Raw genomic sequence first — 23,822 nt, forward strand, 5'->3', positions numbered from 1 at the left:
CTATCTCAAGTGGTGTTTGTTTCTACCCTCCGGACTCTTTTTCAGTTGCGTACGTCATTTTTCAAAGTTAGTTTTTGCGTTTATTTGAGGGCACCTTTCCTCACATCTGCAGTTTTTTCCTCTTCCATTTAGTTTAGACCACAGAACCATAAAGCCTTGCATGCATTTTTGCGTGGTACGAAGACTTGGCTTAAGGTGATAGGTTTTTGAGCAAACACCAGACTCAACGACTTGTTAGGAAAACCCAGATTTTCACCCCGAAAAGACGCGTGGAAGCACTATCACAAAAGCAGGCTGCTTCCTGGTAGATAGTCCGAAAATCCCTGCACCCGCACGCTGTGACGCCCTGGGCAGAGCTGTCAGGACTGACGGCAGCCTTCAGCCGCAGCCCCTGCCCGCCGCCGCCGCTCGCAGCCAGCCGTGTGCTCGCTGTAAGCAAAAGCCGACTCGGTGGCGGCGCGGCGGCGTTGGGCGCTCGCTCGCTGGCGTTTTGTCGCCGTTCCTGCCGGCGGGGGAGGCTCGGCCACCGAGAGGAGCGGCCTCTTTAAGAAGCCCCCGTGTAAGTAGCTGGAGCAGGCTGCCAAGTGCGGGAGAAGCTCAGCTTTACTGCGAGGCCCGCGCCCGAGTGTAACCTAACCGGCTGGAGGCTCCGCCGCCCCTGATTGACAGCAGGACCAGCATTATGCAAATGGCGCGGGGAGCGCGGCGGCGGCCGGGGGCTCTGTCAGGGAGCTCTCTACACACGCCGCCCGCGCCCTGTAACGTGCCGTGCGGTTCACAAAGCAATTGTTGCTTTTTTGGGGACGACGTTACATGTAAAATCATCTCGAGCGCGGTTTCGGTTCGAGATAACGTGTGAGGCAGCTAGGGAGATGTGTTAGAGCTTGGTACTCGAGCTAAATTAGGTAATTTTTAGCTGGGTAATGTGCTAATCTGTAAACCTCTATGTTTTTAAATCCTGCGTACGCCCGGTCTCTTCATACAAAAGTGTATTTTGCTTGTTTCTTCTCGTCTTCTTCAGTCTGAAGCCTTATGTAGGTCAGGCTTGGCTTAAGCAGATTTCCTGAACCTGCGTCAGCTTAAGCTGAAGGAATTTTAATAAACCCTCCCTTGTAGGCGTGGGCCTAAATGAGACTAGCCTAGTTAAGCCTGATCTTTTTCTGTTTGTGAAAGAGCTGAGCAGAGCTAGGAACTGCATGGTGGCTTCAGAAACGGCTTCCTTAATTCAAAGATAACAATGGTTGGGAAGGCCAGATCTTCTAATTTTACCTTACCTGAAAAGCTCGATTTGCTAAAACTCGTGAAGCCGTACGTTAAAATTCTCGAAGAACATACCAATAAGCATTCTGTAATAGTGGAAAAAAACAAATGCTGGGATATCATAGCTGATAACTACAATGCCATCGGAGTAGATCGCCCTCCTCGTACTGCACAGGGCCTGCGCACGCTGTACAAGAGGCTCAAAGAATATGCCAAACAGGAGCTATTGCAGCAAAAGGAGACTCACTCAGATTGTAAAAGCAGCATTTCCGAGCCAACCAAGAAAGTTGTAGAGATGATTCCACAGATTTCCAGTGTGTGTTTAAGAGACAGGAGCGGTGCTCAAAGGTGAGACGATTCTTTTTATTTTGTTACTGAATGAAAATTATGGCGCCTCCTATCTACTCTGTAACGCTTTGCTTGTGTTCCGGTTCCTAAAGGAAATGTTTATCAGAGAAGATCCCCGAATGGGGAACAATGACAAAATAATACAGCTTTTGTTTTATGGGAAGCTTTATGGTGACTTAGCACTGCATTCATTTTTTCAGCTCTCATTCAAAGCCTGTTTCAGACTCTTTGTCATACTCTGGAAAGTGAGGGTTAAGAGAGAATCAAAGAGAAATGGGAGCTCCAACCTCTACCCCTCCCCTACCTTTTAATAGGCAGATTATTCAAACACTGGCAAAGTGGTGGCTATTCTCCTCCATTTAAGGTAATACTGCAGTCATTTTGCAACATATGGAACTATTACCAGTTTATACAAGATTTTAAATAAAGTTAGTCCGCAAAGCTAAGAAACCTTACTCGTGCACCTTTTTTCTCTCATTTACTCTGATGCTTGCATGTTAAGTTTTAACTGATCCCAGTCCTTAAAAAAAACAACCCACCAAACCAAAACACTGGCTCCCCACACCACAGTGTCTTTGTGAGTGCAAAATTATTTTTTTTTTAATTATGCTTTTCTTGCATTGATGGTGGTTCTCTGAAACTGGAGCAAAGCTAATTGCAGTCTGAACCCCAAGCTGGTTCTGTACCATGCATTAGGCAGTTAAATACAGAGAGAAACTGAGAGGTACAACACTAGGAGTTTGGGGTTTTTTTTGGTAGGGTTGTGGGGTTTTTTTGTGGTTGTTTTTTTTTGTGTTTTTTTCTTTTTTACTGCTTAGTAAAGTGAGACACACTGTCTAGATTTGAGCGAGACATAATACAGGCAAGCAGCGTGCAGGCTTTCTCCCACAGCTGGCTAATGCCCCTCGTATCTGACTTGCAATACTCTGCTGGTTCTGTATTGGTCCTTGAGAGATCAAAACCCGCCTGGGTCAGGTTTTGGTTCTTCCAGATACAAAAAGTAAGCTAGGGAGAGAGGGGGAAAAAAACATCAAACAACTCCCCAGCAACCTTGAGAAAGCTCTCATTTTTCTTATTTTCCCAATCAGATTAATGGGACGCAAACTTCCCATATTTTATCACATATACTGATAGTTGGTGCAGCAGCGTAACACTCTTAACGAAAAGCTGGCATGCGCACAGATGCTGAATTGGATTCATGGTGCCACTGGTTGAACTGAATGGTAACAATTGTCTAAATCCCAACATGCCAGATGCTCTAAAAATATGCTGTTGTGGGTCCTTTGCGTAAAAAAAGCCTGAAGCAACTGGGCTGTGCTGCTGCTCTTGGTAAATGCCCCTGTAGGAACCGTTCCAAAGAATTCTCTGGAACAAAACAAGGCTTTTAATTGCGCTAATAAAGGTTGCAGTGTCTTGACTACCAACTTTTGTACGGAGGGGAAAAAAAGTAGTGTGAGAACTTTGGTTTGTAGATCGGCTTATAAAAAGCACTGACGCTTTTCTTGAATGATTAAGAGCTAATGATCTCCATAGTTTGTCTCCTATAATTTAAACATTATTTGCAGTCCCTTATGGGTCTGGGAACATTGACTTGATTACTGCTTACCCAAAATGGTTGTTCCTAGGAACAGCCAATACACTGTGTGCTGAAGGAAAAGAATATCATTAAAAGATTTATTTTTTCCCCTGCTCAAATACATCATTATTTGATAGTTCTAATTTTAACTCTTGAGTTGCATTAGTTTTCAAAACCCTGTATTGGGTTTTAACTCACCAGGATATGGCTTAGGTTTTGTAGAATGGAAATACAGCTTTCAATGAATCCAAGTTCTTAATCACACCTTTAAGCAATTTCTAGCTGTTGTGATTAAACAAAACCTGGTGAATCATGGATGCCTGCAGGGTTATAAACACCATCCCCCAGTTGTGGTAACTGTTGTTTGTCTTTCTTTCAGTCAAGTTGTCAGAAGCAACATTAGTAACCACCATACAGGCAGCTCTTTTGTTTTTCAATTCCTTCTTTCTCTCTTTGCTGTCTTAATTGTTTTCCTCTGAAGAGACCGACTCGAAGGGGGGGGGGGGGGGGGCGGGGGGAGAAAGCCTCATCAGAGTTACCTGAAGATTTTGGTAATTTTCTAGTTCTGTGTGGATTACATTTTAAGAGATGGATTTTTCACTGTTTGGAGGCACTAGTGTACGTTAGACTAAATCTTACCTATCTTTCTTCTCTTTAACCTTTCTCACTTTCTCTTTCTGCTCTCTCTGTTTCTTTTTGTCAGAATGACCTGCTTCTCCTGCTGGTTGTTTCCACTTTTCTCAGGCTAGAAGCTGGCCAGGAGCCAGCAAATAAGGAGGAGGGAAGCTGTATTAGAAGCGGCAGTTGTGAAGAGGGGGAAACCCAGAATTACAGTCTGCACTGGGGAAAACAAGTGAAAATTTGTGTGCAGGATAATGCTTCCGATGCTCGATGAGAGGAGTAAAAGGAATGTGAGAAAGAAGTATATGGGAAAAGGTGAAGCTTTGTGGCATGAGGCAGAGGGAGTAAGGTGACATAATTGATGCTTTATAGGCAGCTCAGGTAACAGTCAATATAATTAAGATCCTGGTGTTTTCTTCAGGTCTGAATGAAAGGTCTGTTTTCAATACCTGCTTCAGATGGACTTTTTAAAAAAAATAATCTGTAGTTAAAATAATTTGGGTGGTTGGCAAGATTAATTTTTGGAAAATATATTGCTCTCACCCTGTTGAACATTTTTACAATTGAGTATTGAGAAGCTTTCATGGTTTTATTCCAGAAAATGTGCTTTCATGGTAATGGATGGTAGGATGGATCAGGGTCCTTTGGAAATTGCAACTATGACTGCTTATTTCTTTTAAACCAAGAGTGTTGAAGACCATGGGAGATGCAGAAGAAATGATCATGCTATCTTTTGATTAAGGAGTTAGTGCATTTACACAAGAAGAAGGATGTACAAAGTAAATTTCTCCTTTGCTTCTGAGAGTTTGAACCCACATCTATTGCTAACCAGGAGAGTGTTTTAATAATCAGATAAGTGTTTCTCAGTTTGTGGATTATAGGGCTCACAAGGAGTTTGGAAAGTGTAAACAAACACCTCTGACCCCCCAGTTTAATAGACATCCTCCAGGGTTGGGGAGCATCCGTGAATGATCTGCTTGCTGCCTTTAGCTACTAGCAGCAGCTCAGTTCTTCAAGGGTTGGGGGAAATGTTTTATATCTGCAACTGCCAGTTACAGCCTCAGTTTTAGACAGTCATGGTCATGATGATGCACTGTCTTAGGTATCAGTACCAAGTTAATATATTCCTGTTCCCATGTTACACTATACTGCCTTCCCAGTCATGCTGAAAGTATTCTTTGTAGATGTGTACTGTAGAATAGTTCAAGAAGCTGATCTGGCTTAAAAAAGCCTTACCTGAATGAAGGAGTGATGTGCAGAAGTGTAGGGTTTCAAACGCTACTGATGGTAGAGAAGTGGCAGGAACAGCTTGAGCCATTATTACCATCAAAGCCAATGTAATGTCAAATCCTGATTTGAGGTGCTGCTGACTCAGGGGTTTACACAAAGACAGATGAGTCAAGTGGGTGTTGTACTTTCGAAGAGCAATGAACAGAACTATAGGCTGTTCTTGATGGAAACATTTCTGTGTTCTCTTGAAGCTTCAGAAGAATACTGAGATCACTGATTCAAAGAGAAGGAGCAAGGATTAGCTTGATTCCATAATCTACTGGCAGAGTCGTCATTTGGGCTGTTTTCTTTTCCCAAGGCTCTTTGTGTAACTTTATACAGTGATTGTTTTACATAAAAAAAACCCCCACAACCAAATGCTTGGGTGCCTGAATCGGAAACAGGGAGCACATTAGAACAAGAGGAGATGAGTAAGTTCGGGACATGGAAATGTTTCTGCCACAGTCCACTCAATCTAAATTAATGCCCTTCTAAAATCCCATTATAGGTTATATAAACTCTTTCCTCTGTCACTTGCATGACTTGTTGCTGCTTTGTTTTATTCTATTTTTTTATTTGTTGCTAATAGCCCTTCTTGCTTCTGCAGTGTCAGAAGAAGGGCCTACCAGGACAGTTCCCTGTTGGCTGTACTGCCTTTATAGCAATAGAATCTGGGTAAGACAGGGCTGTGTACGTGTGGTGTAAGGAAGGAGGGATACAGGTGGTGTTCATGTAATGAAGTAGAGTCCCAGGCATAGATAGCAGAGTAGTATTTCAAATGAAACTTTGGTTACTTACAACTACGCCTTTTAAAAATAGTTTTTAATGGATTATTTAAATATGATTTTGTGTGTTCTAGTGCTAGTATCAATAAAGAAACAATTGCTGGTACCAGTTCACCACAGGCAATGTTGGATCACCATCCTGCAACAGTCATGATGGAGTTGCAGTTGGAAGAGGATGTCAAACCTCCTCCTTCTTTGATTATAGACTCACAGCCAAATGAGAACTTAGAGGAAGAACAACAGCTGGTGCATGTTATGGAAAGGTCTCCTTCAACATCAGTATCTTCAGTTGATATGAGAGTGATGATGCCTCCCTCTCCTGTACCAAGAAGAGAAGAGTTTTTTAGGCTTGAGGTTGGAGAACGCTTTAGACCTATATGTGGTTATGACCCACAGATGTTACAAATGCTGAAAGAAGAGCATCAAATAATAATAGAAAATCAAAGAAAAATTGGTCTTTATGTCCAAGAAAAAAGGGATGGTTTGAAAAGAAAGCAACAACTGGAAGAAGAACTGTTGCGAGCAAAAATCAAAGTAGAGAAGCTGAAGGCGATACGACTACGCCATGATCTGCCAGAATACAGCAACATCTAAATGTTTTATGACTTCCGCCATATTATTTGAAATGATAATAAACGCTCTTGCCCTATCAAAATTGTTCTTTATGTTAATATGGTTGGATCAAAATATGAGCTTGAGAGGTGAAAGCATATTTTCCATGTTGTTCACGTACAGTAGAAAAATACCTCGTATGGATTTGAATGCACCAACTTGTCTGGTCTGAAGTATAATCAAGTCCTGTATATTTAAGTGTTTAGGTTGATAAAAATCTGAACTTTTGAAATATTTCCACTTAATCTCTGAGTTGTGATGAGCTAATGGAAATTTAGCTCAGCTCTTGTAAAAAAATTTGATCGTATGCATTATTTTCCCAAATAATCACCTATTCTTTAATATCTTAATGAAGTTGCAGATTAATAAGTTCATGTAAAAAGGAAGAATAAGAGGCTATGTTTAAATGTCTTATTCTTTTCAAGTTTGTAAATCTTATGATGGTGAGATTTTGCTGGTATATCAGCTTGGAAAAGAAAATTACCCATTTGCTACATTTTTTTTTAATGTTCAGTAGGCAGTTGAATAAATGTACATCTTTATAAAAGTTAATACTTTCTATTGTTTCCAGTGGAGTTTTTCCATAGGATGTTATCAAAATAGAGACAATGAATGCAACGCTTGGTTTTTAAAACTGCATGCATGTGTAATTTGTGTGTATAGTACACAATGATCGTATATTCAGTTATAGTAATTATACTGGTGATCAACCACAAAAATGTCTAATTTCCTCACTTGCATGCATAGTTACTACAGTGCATGTGCAACCAAGACAGTTGCAGGTGCCTTTGATCAATATCACTGACTATAAGCTACTGAAATGAAATGGTTTCTGTATGTAAGTAACATGTGACTTGAAATCAACAGAAGATTCTGTGTTATTCTGTGTACCTTTTATAAATGCTGTTGTTCTGGTCTTTCGATTAGTTTCAAATAAAAAGCCCCAAATGAAAAGGAAATTGATTCTTCTCTCTGTCCTAGTAAGCAGCCATTTCCTCTGCAGTTACAATCAACGTTCATAACTGGAAGAAAAATACCTGGAAAGCATAAGTCCCAGATCATTCATTTCTTCACAATTCTTAGTCTCCTGCCTGTTATGAATGGATCCACAACTGCCTTAGACCTCTTGTTCCTTATTCCCTGTAACAATACTTTCTCCTTCCTCTGACCTTTAGCACTAGAAAAGGAAATGAAGCACGGCATCAAGGAAAAAGAACAAAGGAGATGTAATTTCTCCTATACTTCCCATCTCAGAGGGTCTCAACAACAGAAAGAACAAAAGCAATAGGAAAGAGAATATTTCTTCCTGCGACTGCTTGTAACTGTTGCTCCTGTTGCCACTGTTTTCCCAAATTTGCTTCTTCCTCCATTCCTACAGAACCTCAGCCTATGAGCATGGGGCACTGGTCTGCATCAGCAGACTCTGAATGAGGTAAGCCTCTCACCTCCTCGTTGGTCTTCTGAAAGAGTCAGGTTACCTTTGTAGCCACAGGAATAAATTCTTACTAAAAACTGAAGGTTGGAAGGGTGTAAGCTTAATTGAGTGGCCAGTGGAGCTTAGGGAATTATAGTTAAAATCTTACGGTAGTGTTACGAAACAGTCATGACTGTTGCTGCTCAGGATAACTTCAACAGGTTACAGGTGGGAAGAGAGAGAAAGCAAGTCTTGTTTGCAAACTGAGGAAGACTGAGAAAAATCCAGACAGTGAAAACAGAGGTTATCAATACGGAGTTTTCCTCTTCCAGTTGTTTTCTAGAGAAGAGAGCACTGTAACAGTTTGTTCTGTTGGGAATTTTTGCATGTGCTGAAAATGATGATGCCTGAATAAGTGGCCTCTGTTTCTGTGCAGTCCTTGGCTTTCTGCTGTGTTTTTCAGTTCAAGGACATTGATCTGTTTCTGTATAGCTGGAAACACTTCAATGAGATACTCACTTCCCTGAGTTCACCAGAGTAAAAATACTGGCTTTAATAAATAAATAAGGATTTTATTTGTTCTACTTCTCAGAAATAGGAAACAGCAATAAATTCTCTGCATTTGTCTTATAATTTGGAAGTGTCTGATCTGTTCCTTTCAGTTGAAAATCAGATTTCCGGTTTCAAGTGGTAAGGAATTAATTTCTATTTGTTGATTCTGTCCTTACATATTATGCAAATGAACAAGTTTTTAATAGTTCAGAAAATAATTCCCATATGGCTCATTATATTAACAGTGGGTTTGATTTATAGCCAGTCTTATGTTGGCCACCAAAATGCTCTAGAGACTTGAGAGTATTTTGTGTTGAATTCTCCATTCTCCTTGAGCTAGATGAAGAGGTGACCTTGAGGGTTTCTATTGGCATGGTATTTTTATTTTGAGGACTAGAACCAAAGGAATTTCCAGTCTTTGAAAGCTTGCAGTCCTTTCTGAACTGGCAGGCAAAGCAGATGCAAAAATAGGACTATGGGTAGAGAAAAGTCTGCCTTGTATTCTTAGTATTGGAAAGGGAAGGATGCAAATGATTAAAGAAATAAAATACCACCGGCCTAGTCAGAACTGTCTCCTTATAAGCAGTGTTCTTCCACATTTGGTTGTTCTGGCTTTGTCTTCATTTCTTCGTGGAAGGCCTTTCTTATCTGCAGGCAGCACCTCAAGTTCAGAGATCTCTCATGCTTCTTGTTTGCTTTGTCCTCAGTTGTGTGTTTCTTTTGGTTTTGGGGGAGCTTGGGGTGGGGGGAGACATCTCTTGAGTCCCTGCGGAGCTTGCTTGTTTCTCTACCAGTAACATGATGTTTACTTCCTTTCACTACAGAAATGTTTCCTCCTTCAGTGAAATTATATTGCTCTGTCAGTGCAGTATGGTGCTGCCTGTGCTGGTGGATCTGCGTTTCTTTCTCACTCCACATCTGCTTTACAGGATCAGGTTATCTGTCTGACTCAGACTTCTCACTTCCCAGCGCCTGTTCCTGGTTTTTTTCCATGTATACCTAATGTGGGTACATGCACCACAGCTGTGGCTGGACCTTGAAGTGCTATGAATTTTTACTGTTCCAGCAAATGATATTTCTTTAGCATGTGTGAAGGGGCCGATAGGAAGCCCTTCCCTCCTTCACCCCCATTCTTATCCTCTTACTGCCTTTGCTACATCTGGCAGTGCCATTCCCTGTCTGCATGTTTATAATGTACGTAGTACAGGCAGAGTAATTTTAGGCAAGGACAAATTTCTAGCGTATGTTCATGTCCTTCTACTAAGATAACTGAAATAAACAGGCTCCACAACTAATTTTAATTGCTAACACCTAGTGGACTTATGTTTAGGATTAGTGTAAAAAACTGTAACTATGATAGCTTTGTGGTAATTGTGATAGCGTCTTGTGTACCTTCATCTGAGCAACGTCTAATGACCAGTCTGTAATTTTGTTGGCTGCTCCCTCATTATCTTGCTTTTTTTTTGTCCCTCCCTGCTTCCCCCCATAAGCTTTTGACTCCTGTGGAGTCATCTCCGTTGAAGTGCTTGCCTTAGATCAGAATTCTTAGCAAGTAAAAATGGTAGGAGAGAGAAGTACTCCCAAGACTGGAGACATTACTTATAGTTAATTTGCTTGTCATACTCCTGTTTTCAACCATCTTCCACTGTACTAGCTTCAATTCCATTCTTTCATTTATATTTCTAAACATTTTCTGGATTAGGATTTTTTCCCCCCATACGATGAAAATGCATAGACTTGCACTCTATCTTCTTTGGTCAAACTTTGGTTCCGCTGGATTTCCAATAGGCAAAGTCAGTAATTGCTTATAATTAAGAGCGAGTTGTTTCAAAGTGAGAGGAACAAATGAGGAATTGTGATATCCATGCTGGCTGGCTGAACTGTCTTTTAAAATTATTGGTATCTTACTTTAAAGTGCTTTAGGATATTTCCGTACAAATTTTAATTTTGGTAAAATCATAAAAAGATCACTCATGAAGATGTTAAATTGTTTTTTTCCTAGGATGCTGATTACTTTACTATTTTGCATGTGAAAATAAAGAGAAACATTTAAAAATAATGCCTTTTAGCATTTTTTGAGGTTTTAAAATATATGAAATACAGCTTCTCAGTGTGTATTCCTAACAAGTTATGTTATTATTCTGCCTTAAATATCTGGGTCTTAAGTCATTTGAGAAATCTCATTGTGTAAGTCTTAGATTGAAAAAAAAAAAGTGTGCTATTTACAGTAGTTAGAATAATAGTCTGTTAGGTGTGCGTGTAACATGACTAAATTTAAGTCATTCTGTGACCTATGTTTCTGTGCTTTCTCTCTGCTAAAAATGAAAGCATTCACCTTGATGTTGGCCAGGTTGCCTTTGTAGTGATGGTTGCTCTTAAATGGCATCCAGTTTGTCTGGGTGAAGCTTCCTCCATAATAAAGGTGCAATTTCCTGAAGTTTTATTAAATGCTAGCTAACTAGCTAAAATTAGCCTCTCTGAATTTTTCCTTGTAAAACGTACAGTTGTTTGGTGCTAAAGTAGTTGGAAACCTTGCTTGAGATTTGTGTGTAAGGGGAGGTGGATGAGGGTCAGAGAACCTGGAAGGCTCAGTCCTCTGCAGGCGCTGGCATTCCCCACTACCCCTGCCTTTCTTCTGTGCTATGGGATTTTCACACTCTGTTATCCTAGTGATTACACTAAATGATTTGTTGATGTATCCACACGTCTCTGAGTGAACGTAACACCTTGTTTGACTCTGTATTATTCACACAAGAAGAGTATCATATAATTTTCATTGAATACTTAATCAGCAGTTACTCCACATGATTTATGATTTCTGCAGTTACTCCACATGATTTATATTTACTGTTTAGCAAAACTGAGGACTTGAAAAATCCTACTTAATTTTTCGTATTTTATGTATGCAAATACAATTTTTTAAAAAAGAAGGCAGTTTCCTGGCTGTTTCCTGTTGGCTCTCAATTTTCATCTATACTTAGCACAATCACAATAATTAGCGTAATTTAACATAGATGTCGGCTAAAAATAATTTCGCTGGATTATGGTGCTCCTCCATACTCTGTTGATGTCAGGACCCAGTTTGATTAAGGCTCAGTCACTTTGGTTACAGTATTCTGTGCGTTGCCACTTGCTTACTTTGTGTATCTTTATGTGATCCCTGTCTGTATTGCTAGCGCTTTCTCAAAATACAGCAGTTTCCAAAGTTAGAACTTTCTGCATTCTTGAAATAAATAAATCAGTTTATAAATTATTGATCTTTTCTCTTCTTTTTTTAGCTTCAATTTAACAGGACAACAGGACAAAATGTTTCTCTAGTTTGGGAATGGGGAGGAGGATTTTTAGACTGCTTGTGGTTAGTTACTACATTGTTTCCTCTGTTGTATTAGATAAAACCTGATGCAGTAGTCTTGAGTTGTATCGACTATTAATCACTGAAGATGTCATGTGAGAGAAAGTAATTTATCATAACTCAGTAACAGTTTGCAGGTAAATTTCATTTAGCTCATTTGTTGATACTATCAAGAATACTGTCTTGTGGAGTTGAAGCATTTATGTCTGGCATGTGTCAGAAACATAGAATTAACATAGGGTATGTAGGACTACTGTTACTATTGATATATTCTGTACCATAATATGGCATTCACTTAGAGGTGCATTATAAACCAAAAAAAACCATTTTCTTTTTACTTGTAAGCTCTGCAAGTTTCACCCAAGTGATGTTTGCATTATTTTGCATTGTAAGGAAGCTTTGCCAGTAGGTTATACATCATGATGGACTTCCGAGTGACATTACTACATAGCATCAACTATCAGTTTGGCTAAACTACTTTATGCTGGGTTGCCACCTCTCAGGATATAATGTGTGTGTTCTATATATGCATTTGTGTTTATTTATGTCTCAGCTTTTTTCTGTGAAACAGATTGTGAGAAGAATACTCTGTTTTGGATATATTGAATTTTGATGGTCTTTCCTTTGTAGTGTTCTAGTTTCCCTGTGCTTCTGAGAAAGTACTTGAAATTTGGCATCAAGTTGGTCTTTCGGCATTCCGGTAAAACCTTGCAAAAGTTTGTCTTATTCATAAGTCCTTGGCAAACATGGAATTTGGTCATTTTCAGTACAAGTTTTTTCCACTTCAGATGTAGTCCCTGATAACGGAATTCTTAGGAGAGCCAGTTAACCTGGGCACATTGCACTGTTGAGAGCAGAACAGGGATTTCCCAGCTGTGAACACCTTGAAGGAAAGCAAAGAAATGTATCCCTAGTTTTGCCACTAACAGGCCAGGCAGCTTCAGTGAGGAAGCCACTTTGTTTAGATCCGGAGAGGGTGACAGATGACAGTAAGGTTCTCCAGTACAACTGCCCTTCTTTTGGGGTGATAAGAATTTCAGAACCTTTGGACTGTACAGCTGGATAGGTAACGGCCCAGCTCATCTGCAAAAAGGCCAGCAATAGCCTGGAAAATATGGTTTGTAACTCTGTGATGCAGTGCTGCATAGTGTGTGTACAGAAAAGGACTGAACTAAGCTTGCTTATGGAATTTAGCTATTGTTGTATGTTATAATTATTTCTGTTAGATAAAATCTGTGACTTTCAGAAGAGTTTTCATTATATAACTATATGCTAATTTGCTATAGTTGAGTTCTGAAAATACACAATTCCTAAGTGACCTTCCAAGATGGTACCAAAGATGTTTTTCAGCAGTCCAGAAGTTAAGTATATTTGGAGAGTTTCAAATACTTCAGCTCTGCAGATACAGTGGACGTCTGTAAAGATTGTTTTCAGATGAAATACAGTGAGATGAATCTGATCTGTTTTTAAATCTCATCCTTCTCTGATGAGTATGCACATGCATATACATACGTACACGCAGACACATAAGATATACACCCAATGAGATATACATACGGTAAGTTGGTAAGAAGAGCTGCACATGCTGCAGAGGCTTTCAGGCGACATCAAGGGTTGTAGCAGTCCCTTGGGAACAGCAAGTGGACCCAGTCTGCTGATGGAAGGCTGCCACATCTCCGTGTCTTATAGCGTTTCCTTATATAAGTAGTCTGCTCAGGACCAAAAATAGGCAGGGTTGATACAAAGTACGCTCTTGTTAAAGGCATCCTGAATTTACAGCTCCCTGCATGGAATCATCTTACTGATTTGCATTGGAATTTCTATGCAATTTAGGTTGTATTCGGTTTTGTTAGATCCAGAGCTAGCAAAGGCAGCATAGTAAGCACCGCTTACCTCCACAAGGGTGAATTTCTTCTCTTCCCTCCTCCCTCATCTTCCCTGTTCCAGTTTTGCTTTCCTAGTAAGAATTACAACTAGAGCTCTAGGTATTCATGCTTGGGCCATAAATATTACTTTTCTGCTTGGACTACTGAATGGATTACATTTATGTAAATCAAAGTTATGTAACTTGATTTGGAAAGATTACTCTTTCCTTCTCCAAATATTTCGTCAGCCACTCTGCAAGTAATCAAGTAATCACTGCATAACACATGAAAATTCTCAAAAATATGACTCATCCTTTGTGTGCCTCTTTTCAGGGTATGTCATAAATTTTAAACAGTCCTGTTTAAATAATTTAGGGTAAAAATATATTGTGTTTTATGCTTGTGACAGTGGGCATAAGTTTTACTGATTATTACTTTATTTTAAGGACTCTTTGTTATAATCCAGGGAAATCAAAGATGGCCATTAACAAACACAAACAGTACATTAAAAATGTCTTACCTTCCAATATGTGCTAAACCAGATGTTAATACGAAGGATATGTAATCTTAATAAATCCCTTTCTGCCTGCTTGCTTTTTGTTACAGATCTAAAAGTCTTTGCATTTTAGGAACAGAGATTTTGTACACCACAGAAATAGTTTTATTTTTAATAAAAAACAGTAGAAGTAATAGCAAATGCTTAAGAGAATGCCAAACTATACATTTTCAAAGTACCACATATCGATTTAGCTGTGTACCTTTCATTAACATTTAAACACAAAAAGATACATACATAGATCTCTGCAAGCTACTTCAAAAATTTACTTATTTTTGAGATGGCTACAGTTAGCCTGTGATTGTGTAATAGTCTAATAATTATTTATTAGTAATTTGGATTTTTTGATAATTAAGTATTTGGAATTTTCTTACTTATATCCCATTGAGACTATCATTTATTGCAATAACATTCAATATTTACAGAACCTAAGTATAAATGTTGCTTTCTGACCTCATTTTTGCATTTATTTTTTGAAGTAAAAGGGCCTTTACTTGACAAATTAATCAAAACAACTTTTGGTGTGGATGGCAGCATTAAGAAGTGTAGTAAACAGTCAACTTGGATGGCATTTGAGTGGTTCCAGTGTTTTACCAAGCTGATCTGGCTCACTGCACCGAATGATTCCTGCAGCCTTTCAGAATTCTCAATGATGCTGACTTTTCCTTTGATAATAGGACTTGCACATCTATTTCTGTGGACTTGACAGAAGCTTTCAGCTTACTTCATTGAATTTTTACAGTGTAGCAGGACTCAGTTGGATTTTTAGGCAGTTGAGAGGTTTAGGAAGAATAGTTTCCTACCATGGAGCTATAGTTTTGAGAGTTATGTGCTCTCCATCCTCCCTTCTCTGCAGCTGATACCCTTAAGAGGTAAATGTTTCATTGAATGATGATGAGAGGATTGTTTCTACTTGTAGTGGTTTTGTGTGGCAAGGTTTTGGTAGCAGGGGGGCTGCAGGGGTGGCTTCTGTGAGAAGCTGCCAGAAGCTTCCCCCATGTCCAGTGGAGCCAATGCCAGCTGGCTCGAAGACGAACCTGCCACTGGCCAAGGCTGAGCTCATCAACGATGGTGGTAGCACCTCTAGGATAGCGTATTTAGAAAAAAAATAATCTGCGCCAGCAGGGGAGAGGCATGAGACTGTCTGAGAGAAACAGCTCTGCAGATGCCAGGGTCAGTGAAGAAAGAGGGGGAGGAGGTGCTCCAGGTGCCAAAGCAGAGGTTCCCCTGCAGCCTGTGGTGAGGGTCTGTTCCCCTGCAGCCCATGGAGGTTAATGGTGGACCAGATACCCACTCCACAGCCTGTGGAGACCCCATGCCAGAGCAGATGGATACCCAAAGGAGGCTGTGAACCTGTGGGATGCCCACACTGAAGCAAGATTGCTGGCAGGACTTGTGGACCTGTGAAGAAAGCCCAGGCAGGAGCAGGTTTGCTGGCAGGTCTTGTGACCTCGCATGGGATCCACGCTGGAGCAGTCCATTTCTGAAGGACCACATCCCATTGAAGGGACCCACGCTGGAGCAGTGTTTGAAGGACTGCAACCTGTGGGAAGAACCCACGTTGGAGAAGTTCATGGAGAACTGTCTGCCGTGGGAGGGACACCACGCTGGAGCAGGGGAAGAGTTTGAGGAGGGAGTGGCAGAAATGTGATGAACTGACCCCAACCTCCATTCCCCGTTCAACCTGCGCTGCTTGGGGGGAGGACACAGAGAAATCTGGAATTAAGTTAAGCTTGGGAACAGGAGAGAGGTGGGGGGAAGGTGTTTTTTTCTGATTTGAATGGTAATAAATTAAACTTATTCTCCCCAAGTCTAGTCCCTTTTGCCCATGACGGTAATTGCTGAGTGGTCTCCTGTCCTTATCTTGACCCATGAGCCTTCCGTTAGATTTTCTCTCCCCTGTCTGGTTGAGGAGGGGAGTGATAAAGGAGCAGTCTTGGTGGGCATCTGGCATTCAGCCAAGGTCAAACCACTACACTACTTATTCAAATTAAGTACATCTACTGTCTGCATTATTATGTGTAGAAGTTTCCAGTTTGAAAAGACAATCAAGGTTACAAATGTAAGTACCCAGAAGCCTGCAAATACGCACAACCTGCATCCAGCCTTCTGATGCAGTTGGGTATAGTCATTAGTTACATGATTATGGCTTATGTTTCTGTAGGCTTCCTTGCCAGTTTCTGTTCACAGAATGGACTGAGTCCACTTATTCAGTATTTTTTTTCCACCTCTTTGTTCAGTTATAGACTTGTGCCTTTTTTTCAGCACACTATCTGAACTATTTTGAATTAATTAGCTAGTGGTTTTTTCCTCTGGTGCCCATCATGATAGTATCTGAGTGCTTCACATATGTAATTATATTTCACAACATCCTTGTGAGATAAGAGGTTGGTATAATCTCCACTTTCTATGAGATAAAGCGGGAGCTAAGGCACGAAGAGAATAAACCCCAAAACCCCTGTTATTGCTGAACGTGCAGAATGAATCAGTTAGGACTGCATTATCTCAGTGCTTCAGTATACTGTACAGTAAATCTTGCCAAACCACAACTTGCAGTTGCACCTGTGAGCATTCACTTATTACTACAAATGAGTGAATCACAAGTCAGGTGCTCAGACAGATGTTTACTGCTGAAAGTTGGGGTTAAATGACTTTCCTTATACCACAGAGGAACTCTAGAAGACATGCAAGTAAAATCCAGTTCTCTAAGGCACCATTCAGCTTATCTAACCACAGGAGTGGACTTTCTGTCCTTGATGTCCTTCATCACACACCTTTTGCAGTTTGCAACAAAGCGGCTCAGAGATCGCATAGGCAGCAGCAGACTGTCTTCCTGCTGCTGCCAAGCAGTTCAGTTCTCTGCGCTGAATGAGCAAGAGGTCCTGTGGCGTTGTAGTGCAGCGTGTTTTCTGTAAAGACTTTGTCATTAATGCATACGCACAATCGGGCAGGGCAGGTCACTGGAACGTCCTTATTTTTGATATCTCCAAACTTTGCTCAACTTCACAACCCTAAAGCTATTAACTTAATGGAAGCTGGGTTTGGGGGGTAAGGGGGTGATGTAGATTTGTACCACAAGGTTGTAGATGTTAATCTTTTGGCTTTTAGAGCAAATGAACATTTTTTAAATTATTATTCCATAAAATTTGATGTTTTCATCTATGTAAGACAGACAAGGTTGAAACTCTTATCTTTACCCTTTAGGGTAATAAAGTGAATTGCTGCATTAGTAGGTCACTGAATTCAGTGTAGACCATTAATATAGTGGCATGCAGTGTTTTGCCCAGTATTTTCTGGCAGCAAAAAAACTGAAAGACTGAAAATTTTTCAGGTTGAAGAGCAGAATGTGCCAAAGGGACTTCAGGAGAACAATACAGTGACCCAAGCTTTGGCTCCTGCTTTGCCTTCACCGACTTTTCCACTAGAAATTTTGTCTGATTCTGTCCTCTACCAGTCCTAAACTCAGAATTAATTTGGGTTTGTCTTGCAGAGTGTCATCAGTCAAACGGATGCAATTCAAAAGCTTAATTGCCTCCATCTCTTATGTTGCATCTAAATCTCCCCTTGCAGCCCTACTCATCTGGAGAACAGCTACTGAATCTGGTCTGTAAATTGATATGGAATAGTGTAACAATTATAGTAGTTTTAAGCTGTCTACCTTTAAGACTACCTTGGTGGTCTTAAAAATTGAATTAGTAAAAAAGTTAAACTAGAAGGATGGGGGAAGAGTAGGGGGCTCTGTTGCCCAGGAGGCTGAGTTGCTCTGAGCGCTCTTCATGTCTTTGTGCAGCCAGTGGCCTTCTGGGCTCACATGCTTCCTTTTTTTTTATGTTGCAGTGCCATGTTGTTCTTAGCTGTTGCTTCCATTGTAATTTTTCACTTTATTTTCCCTGTTGCTGTCTAATCAGCTCATTTTCTCATTTATTCTTTCCTTGATTTCCCTTGATGGCTTCCAGCCATATGTTTTTTAGTGAACCTTGAATTTTGAGAGTCAGAGATGAGGGGCAGTAAGTTTTTCTTGTGCCAGTTCCTGCTCAGAAAATCCCAGCTGTTTCTCTGCTCCTTGGCTCTTAAACTGGACCCTGGTCCCCGTCTGCCCCAGTGGTTCTCCCCATCCCTTCTCCCAACATAATCTGTTGTCTTTCTAACTCTTTTTACTCCCTGCCTGGTTTCTAGCTTTTCCTTATGTGCTTTGATTCCAGCTTAGACTTGCAGTCTTTTACCCAGTTGTCAGTTTTCTGCTGGTTTAACATCACCCTTCCTTTCCAGCAGTAGTCTTTCATTTCAGGCTGCTTCTTGCAAATGCTTTTCTTGTAGCTGGTCGTTGTCCCCTCTGCCATGTTTCCCTGTTTGGTGTCAGGAGGGGACATGATGTCTCCGAAGGAGAGGGACAAGGAAAAACTCCCTGCTGCCATGCTTGGAAAAGACCCAGCTTTGGTCTGAGCAGTGAGAGCCGTGATTATAGAGAAAGCTATTCCCGGCCTCAGTTAGAACATGTCCAGTGTGTAATCCTCAGGAAATTAAGCTGCAGGGAATGTGCAAACGGCATTTATTTCCAAGAGCTTTTAGCTTTCAGGAATGGAAAAAGTTTTACCCCAGGGAAAAAAAAAAAAAAAAAAAAGCAAGCAGTGTTGTCTTCTCCGATTTTTAGATTCTTCTCCAGAATATTGAATTATTAGAGCTTCTACAAGGAATAATAGTTTATTGTGACTAAAATTGCATTGATCTGTGATCTTTGTTCTCATAAACAGTGATTTTTCTTTCACTAAAAGTTTTTATGGATGTTGTGTGTGTATGTGGATATGTATGCTTAAACTGAGATAGCTAGCATGGAAGATGTCATATAGACTGATGAAGGCTTGGCAAATTTATTAGCTATGTAAAATAAGGTCTACTAAGGGGGATCCCAGTAGTAATGCATGATCATCAGTATAAAGGCTAATTTGATTGGAATTTCAGATGAAAGATATGCATATAAAGTGACTTTAGCACAGGTGTTTGAAAGTGCTATAAAAATTTGTTCGTTTGCATTTTTGTTTAAAAATAATTTTGAATGTAAAACAATGCTGTGTTTGTCAAAGAAAATAGTCTTGCTTGAAATGCCAGTCTTTAGGTGAGTTTTCTAATGAAGCTGATATATGTGAGATTAATTACATATACATTTTGTGTTTGAAAGAGTTATATAAAGCAGTGGGTTGTAATTGAGCAACTCAGAGATGTAATCCCAGCTGTCATTGATTCCTATGGTTTTAGGGCAAGTTAGCTTGACTCTTGCTGGTTGCAGTGCTCAAAGTCTCATAGAAGTGCTGTGAGAAGAGTTATCACATTTTTTTCCATCTTTAAGGCACACTAATATACATTTACATGTTAGCTTAGTATAAAGTTTATAGTTAGACTGAAATTGCTTTGCAAATGAAGGATGATGCTGTCTCTGTCTCATATTTCTTCAAATATTCCTGGGATATCTTAGGAGTGTTTAGCATACAGACCTTTCGTATAGAACAAGATATTTAACTACTATGTAAACATCTGTTCTCTGAATGTTAGGAGTTAATTTGGAGCTGTTTGATTACTTCCTCTGCTCAGAAGACAGAGGTGACGCTGGCTCTGCGGAGCACATCGACGGAATACGTGCAGAGTGGCAGCAGGAGCTGCAGCAGAGCACTGCCATCAAGTTTCACTGTGATTCGTTCAGAGCCCAAGTCTCCTTTTACCTCGGTCCAGATATTTTGCTCTGCCTCCCTCTCCTGTGTAATTATTCCTGAGCGCTATAGAGCACAACTTGAATCAAGGTTGTCTTCTTTAAACTGTAATTTTTGTATTGTGACAATGCTCTTTAATTAGAAGATTCAGCCTGGTTGAGGGAAAACTCACTGTTGTTCCATACACACAACATGGCAGTTCAGGTACAGAGGTGTCGGGTAACTTGTCAGGTCCCATGGTTTCAAAATCACCCCAAACCTAACAGTAGCTGCCACAAAAAAAGGGGCATGCTGCCAGTGTCTTGTTCCAAACCGCACATATCCCTTCCCTGTATTGACTGTAGCTGCCGATGGGTTTCACTGAGCTGGCTTGCCTGCAGCTGGTGGATGAGAAACAGAGGGGGAGAGGGAAGGAAAGGTGAGCTTGTGGGCTTTGACAGCAGCCTGCAGTTGCATGGAGTTAGGCCTCCATTAAAGCATGCCTCAGGCCGAGGTGGCTGGTGCCCTGCGCCCTGAAGCATGCGCACTCCTTACCTTCTTACAGTAAGGCATGCTTACAGTGGTGCAAGCTACACCGTGTAGTCTACTGAATGCGCTTTTGCGTTACCTTTTGTAGTCTTTCATAATGCAGCTGCTTTCTTTGGTGCATTGAGAGTAACCTAACACACTTAATCGATGCATTTTCTTTAAATCCTGCTCATCAGAAACTGGTTAAACTAGTTTGCCGTTGGAATGCTCCCCTGTCCTCTCCTGGATCCTGTCCCACCTTCTGTAAATCATCACCTTCCTGAGGCTGCTGAACTTTCCCTCATATCAACTAGGCTATGGTTTCTATCTTGAAACTTAAGTCCTTGCTTTGTCAACCCGAGAGAAAGCTTTTTTATTTATGGAAGCTTTTCAAAGCCTTATTAGCCATGTCTTTTAAAGCTCCCCAGCCCTTCGTTCTGGGAGGAAAGACATGCCACTTGCTAGAGTTTCTTCATGGCTAAGAAAACTGCACTCTCAGGCTGGGCAGTTTTCTGTTTGGGAGAGAAATGAGCAGGCATGATTTCCTGATCTTTCTTGTACTGTGGTATACACAGAGTTCCTGTTACTTATTATTTTCAGTCCAAACTGATTAACAGCAAAGCTCAGAATTTACAATTGCAGTTTCTGCCAGGGTCTCAGCAAACCCATCTCTATTTAAGATACTGTCTACAGTCAGTGAGCAGTAAGGGTTTTACTGTTGAAACTGTCGCTCTCTGTTCCCCTGTATCAAACACTGAACTTAGTCCCTGTGCGTAACATACCAGTCTCATTTTAATTCCTGAAAAGTTCCTGATGCTGTATTTATTGAATTTGGATATTCTGCTGTTGCACTTGAATAAATCTTTGAAGTTAAATAGATGTGATGCTGAATACAAACAAAAATGATAAGGTAAAAGGCAGGTTGAATGTAAGTACCTAATCAGCATTGTTAGTGAACCGGTTTAGATTTTCTGTTCAAGGAAATTCTATGGAAGATAATTTTGAGAGAATGTTAATTGTTCTTACATAAAAATGTTTAATTAAAAAAACCACACTTATCTGAAACTATACTATAGTTAAAGGTAAAAGGAGAATACTTCTAAGTAACACAGAAACAAATTGTTACTGGATGTTTTTATAAACAGAAATTATGGTAATTCAGAAGGCAAATTATTGAGGGAAGAGATCTGAGCATTGCAGAGGCTGTTATTTTTTGGTTTTCCCATAGGAACATGGTAGTATTGTATGGAATATTGGTGCTTAGTTTGCTTCTCACTGGAGGGAGGTTGCTTTGGAAATCCTTTTTGGCAAAAGTCACTATTACAAAATGCTAGCAGTTTCCAGCTCTGTTTCTAAATTATTGGTTTTCTTATTATTTTAAATGAAGTAGGGATAAGAAGACTTTGAAGAATTGTTATTGACCTGAAGGTTAATCCACTGGTGAGTCAGATAATGCCACACAGGACTCCCTGAGTAAAAGAGCAATGACCATAAAACAGATATCAGGGGTCACCGAACTCATGTGGGAAGTCAGTGAAGGAGACAAGGAGGTGGTCATTTGTTTATGTATGGCCATCCTTCAAGAGAGAAGAGAGTTCTGCAATGAATTCTCCAGGTCTTGTAGTAACGGTTACTATAAATCTTTACCCAAGGAAAGAGGTTGCTGATTAAACTAAGAGAATCAGTTTGAAAAGCAAAGAGAAAATAATCTTGTATTTATCTTGTTGAATCAGTTTACAATTAGAAACTCAATATAGAATCAAATTAGTCTTTTGTCTTTTTAGAGATGTAGGAGTTTTCTCTCTCCCCGCCTTCCTCCTTTGCTTCTCTAAATCTTATCACTTGTGATTACTGAAGATCCAATAGAGTCCTTGTACCTTTTTGCAAGGATTTGTTCTTGCTCCCTGGCTCATTTCCCAGGTTTCACCTACAAAAGATCCCCTGCGTTTCAAGAAGAGCTGCTCTGTTCTGTTTTCTCATCCTTCTACAGTGTTCCATTATTTGTTCAGTAGCTGCTCTGTTATCCCTTGGAGATGGGGGCAGCTGTCATATGAAACGCTACAGGTGTTGTCATCCACTTATGGAAAATCCTATCTAGGTTAGGCACAGTTTTAGCCTAGAGTTCTTTACAGGCTAAAAAGTTTTAGAGAGATTTGGGAAGAAAATTCTATTCAGTAAATATAGCATTTTTCATTTAGAGAATACCTTTTTTTGTAAATGGTAGTCTGAAAAACTGCATTCGTTTTAGGTATGTAACTTAGGAGTGTTTCACAGTTTTAAGAATATGTAAACTTGATGTAGAAGTGATAAAATTGTCTCTTCACTGGACTGTTATTGTAAGCAAAAGTTTAATATTGCAGCTTCTCCTTTAAATACCGGCACACTTGGAAATTTTGGAAAGGTTAGTCTGTGGCATAAGCACTTTTTTGTAACATATTTGTATAATGTTGAATCCCAGATGGAATCAAAGGAGCAAAACGATTTAAGCCTTTAACCAGCATGCAAGGGTATTTTAATGAAAATTAGTCTGATTTTTCCTTTGAAGCTGTGCATGTGCTGAAAAGGAATGCTACAGATATTCCTGTAGGTAATGCTGAGGACTTATCTAACATTACTTATGTTAGATTGCTAACTCTTGAAAGCATGTGTTTAGTCTTAATCGATATGATAATCAACTGCTCTCTGTTCTATTATGATTTCTTAATCTTATTAACCTAAATATTTCCTACTAATATTTACATCTGTGACACTTCCGTTAGGTAACTGCTGACAGATCTAAATCAGTCTAAGCCTAGTAAGAACAGTGGAGTTGCTGCAAACTCAAGAGATGGTCTGTTTCAAGATTTGCACAATTACTTATTTTTAAATGGTATAAGGAAAGGAGTTGAAATAATCTTTTGGATTGTTACAATTATGGTTATTCACCCACTTAGTACTAGTGACTTCAGGTGTGGTTAGTGGCTTCCCTTGCTCCCTTTTCTGAATTCTGTGTTCCTGTCCTTGCTTCCAGAACATTGCCCAGCACCATCTCACCAGAACCCTGTTTTCATTTTCTCCAGTGGTCGTTTCCCTTTTGTTTTTTTCCAGCCTTTCCTTTTATTGTTTCTCCACTCTCATCATCTTGTATGTATGTCAAATCAGGAGCTCACTTACTAATGTACCAAGTAATGTGCTTTTCCTGGAAGTGCACACTTTCTGAAACAATTTAATGGTTCCTCTTTCAGGATGAGTTCCTTACGTGCTGTTCTGTCTGTGTCCAAACTTGGCATAAGCAGCCCAGGACAGGAAATACACCACTGTTTATACAAGATGAAATGCATAAATTGTCTTTGATTTGTTTGAAATGCAAATGGCTGTACGCTTTGTCAAGAGAACCTGAGATGTTCTTTGTTATTTTATTTCC

At 40.0% G+C, this 23,822-nt stretch overlaps 2 protein-coding genes and 1 long non-coding RNA gene across 3 annotated transcripts in view; 2 read left to right on the plus strand and 1 right to left on the minus strand.

Moving 5' to 3' along the window:
* Positions 1-23,822, plus strand: part of RAD54B (RAD54 homolog B) — a 76,881-nt gene that overhangs the window by 19,545 nt on the left and 33,514 nt on the right.
* On the plus strand, positions 1,174-7,434 carry FSBP (fibrinogen silencer binding protein). The gene is made up of 2 exons (XM_080379572.1): positions 1,174-1,608; positions 5,934-7,434. The coding sequence occupies exons 1-2, from the start codon at positions 1,238-1,240 to the stop codon at positions 6,451-6,453; spliced, it is 891 nt and encodes a 296-aa protein (XP_080235698.1). The 5' UTR covers positions 1,174-1,237; the 3' UTR covers positions 6,454-7,434.
* On the minus strand, positions 7,097-23,822 carry LOC308060627. Its single transcript, XR_013926814.1, has 2 exons — positions 13,683-23,822; positions 7,097-13,498 (listed from the first exon to the last, which is right to left on the minus strand). It is a non-coding gene; the product is annotated as an uncharacterized lncRNA (long non-coding RNA).

The sequence above is a fragment of the Falco punctatus genome (assembly GCF_963210335.1).
Source record: "Falco punctatus genome assembly, chromosome: 3".
Lineage (NCBI taxonomy): Eukaryota > Metazoa > Chordata > Aves > Falconiformes > Falconidae > Falco > Falco punctatus.

Excerpts from the sequence above, each read along its gene's own strand:
- FSBP (XM_080379572.1), top strand. The coding sequence starts at position 1,238 with ATGGTTGGGAAGGCCAGATCTTCTAATTTTACCTTACCTGAAAAGCTC. Across the intron at positions 1,609-5,933 it reads GACAGGAGCGGTGCTCAAAG|TGCTAGTATCAATAAAGAAA; the intron begins GTGAGACGATTC and ends TGTGTGTTCTAG.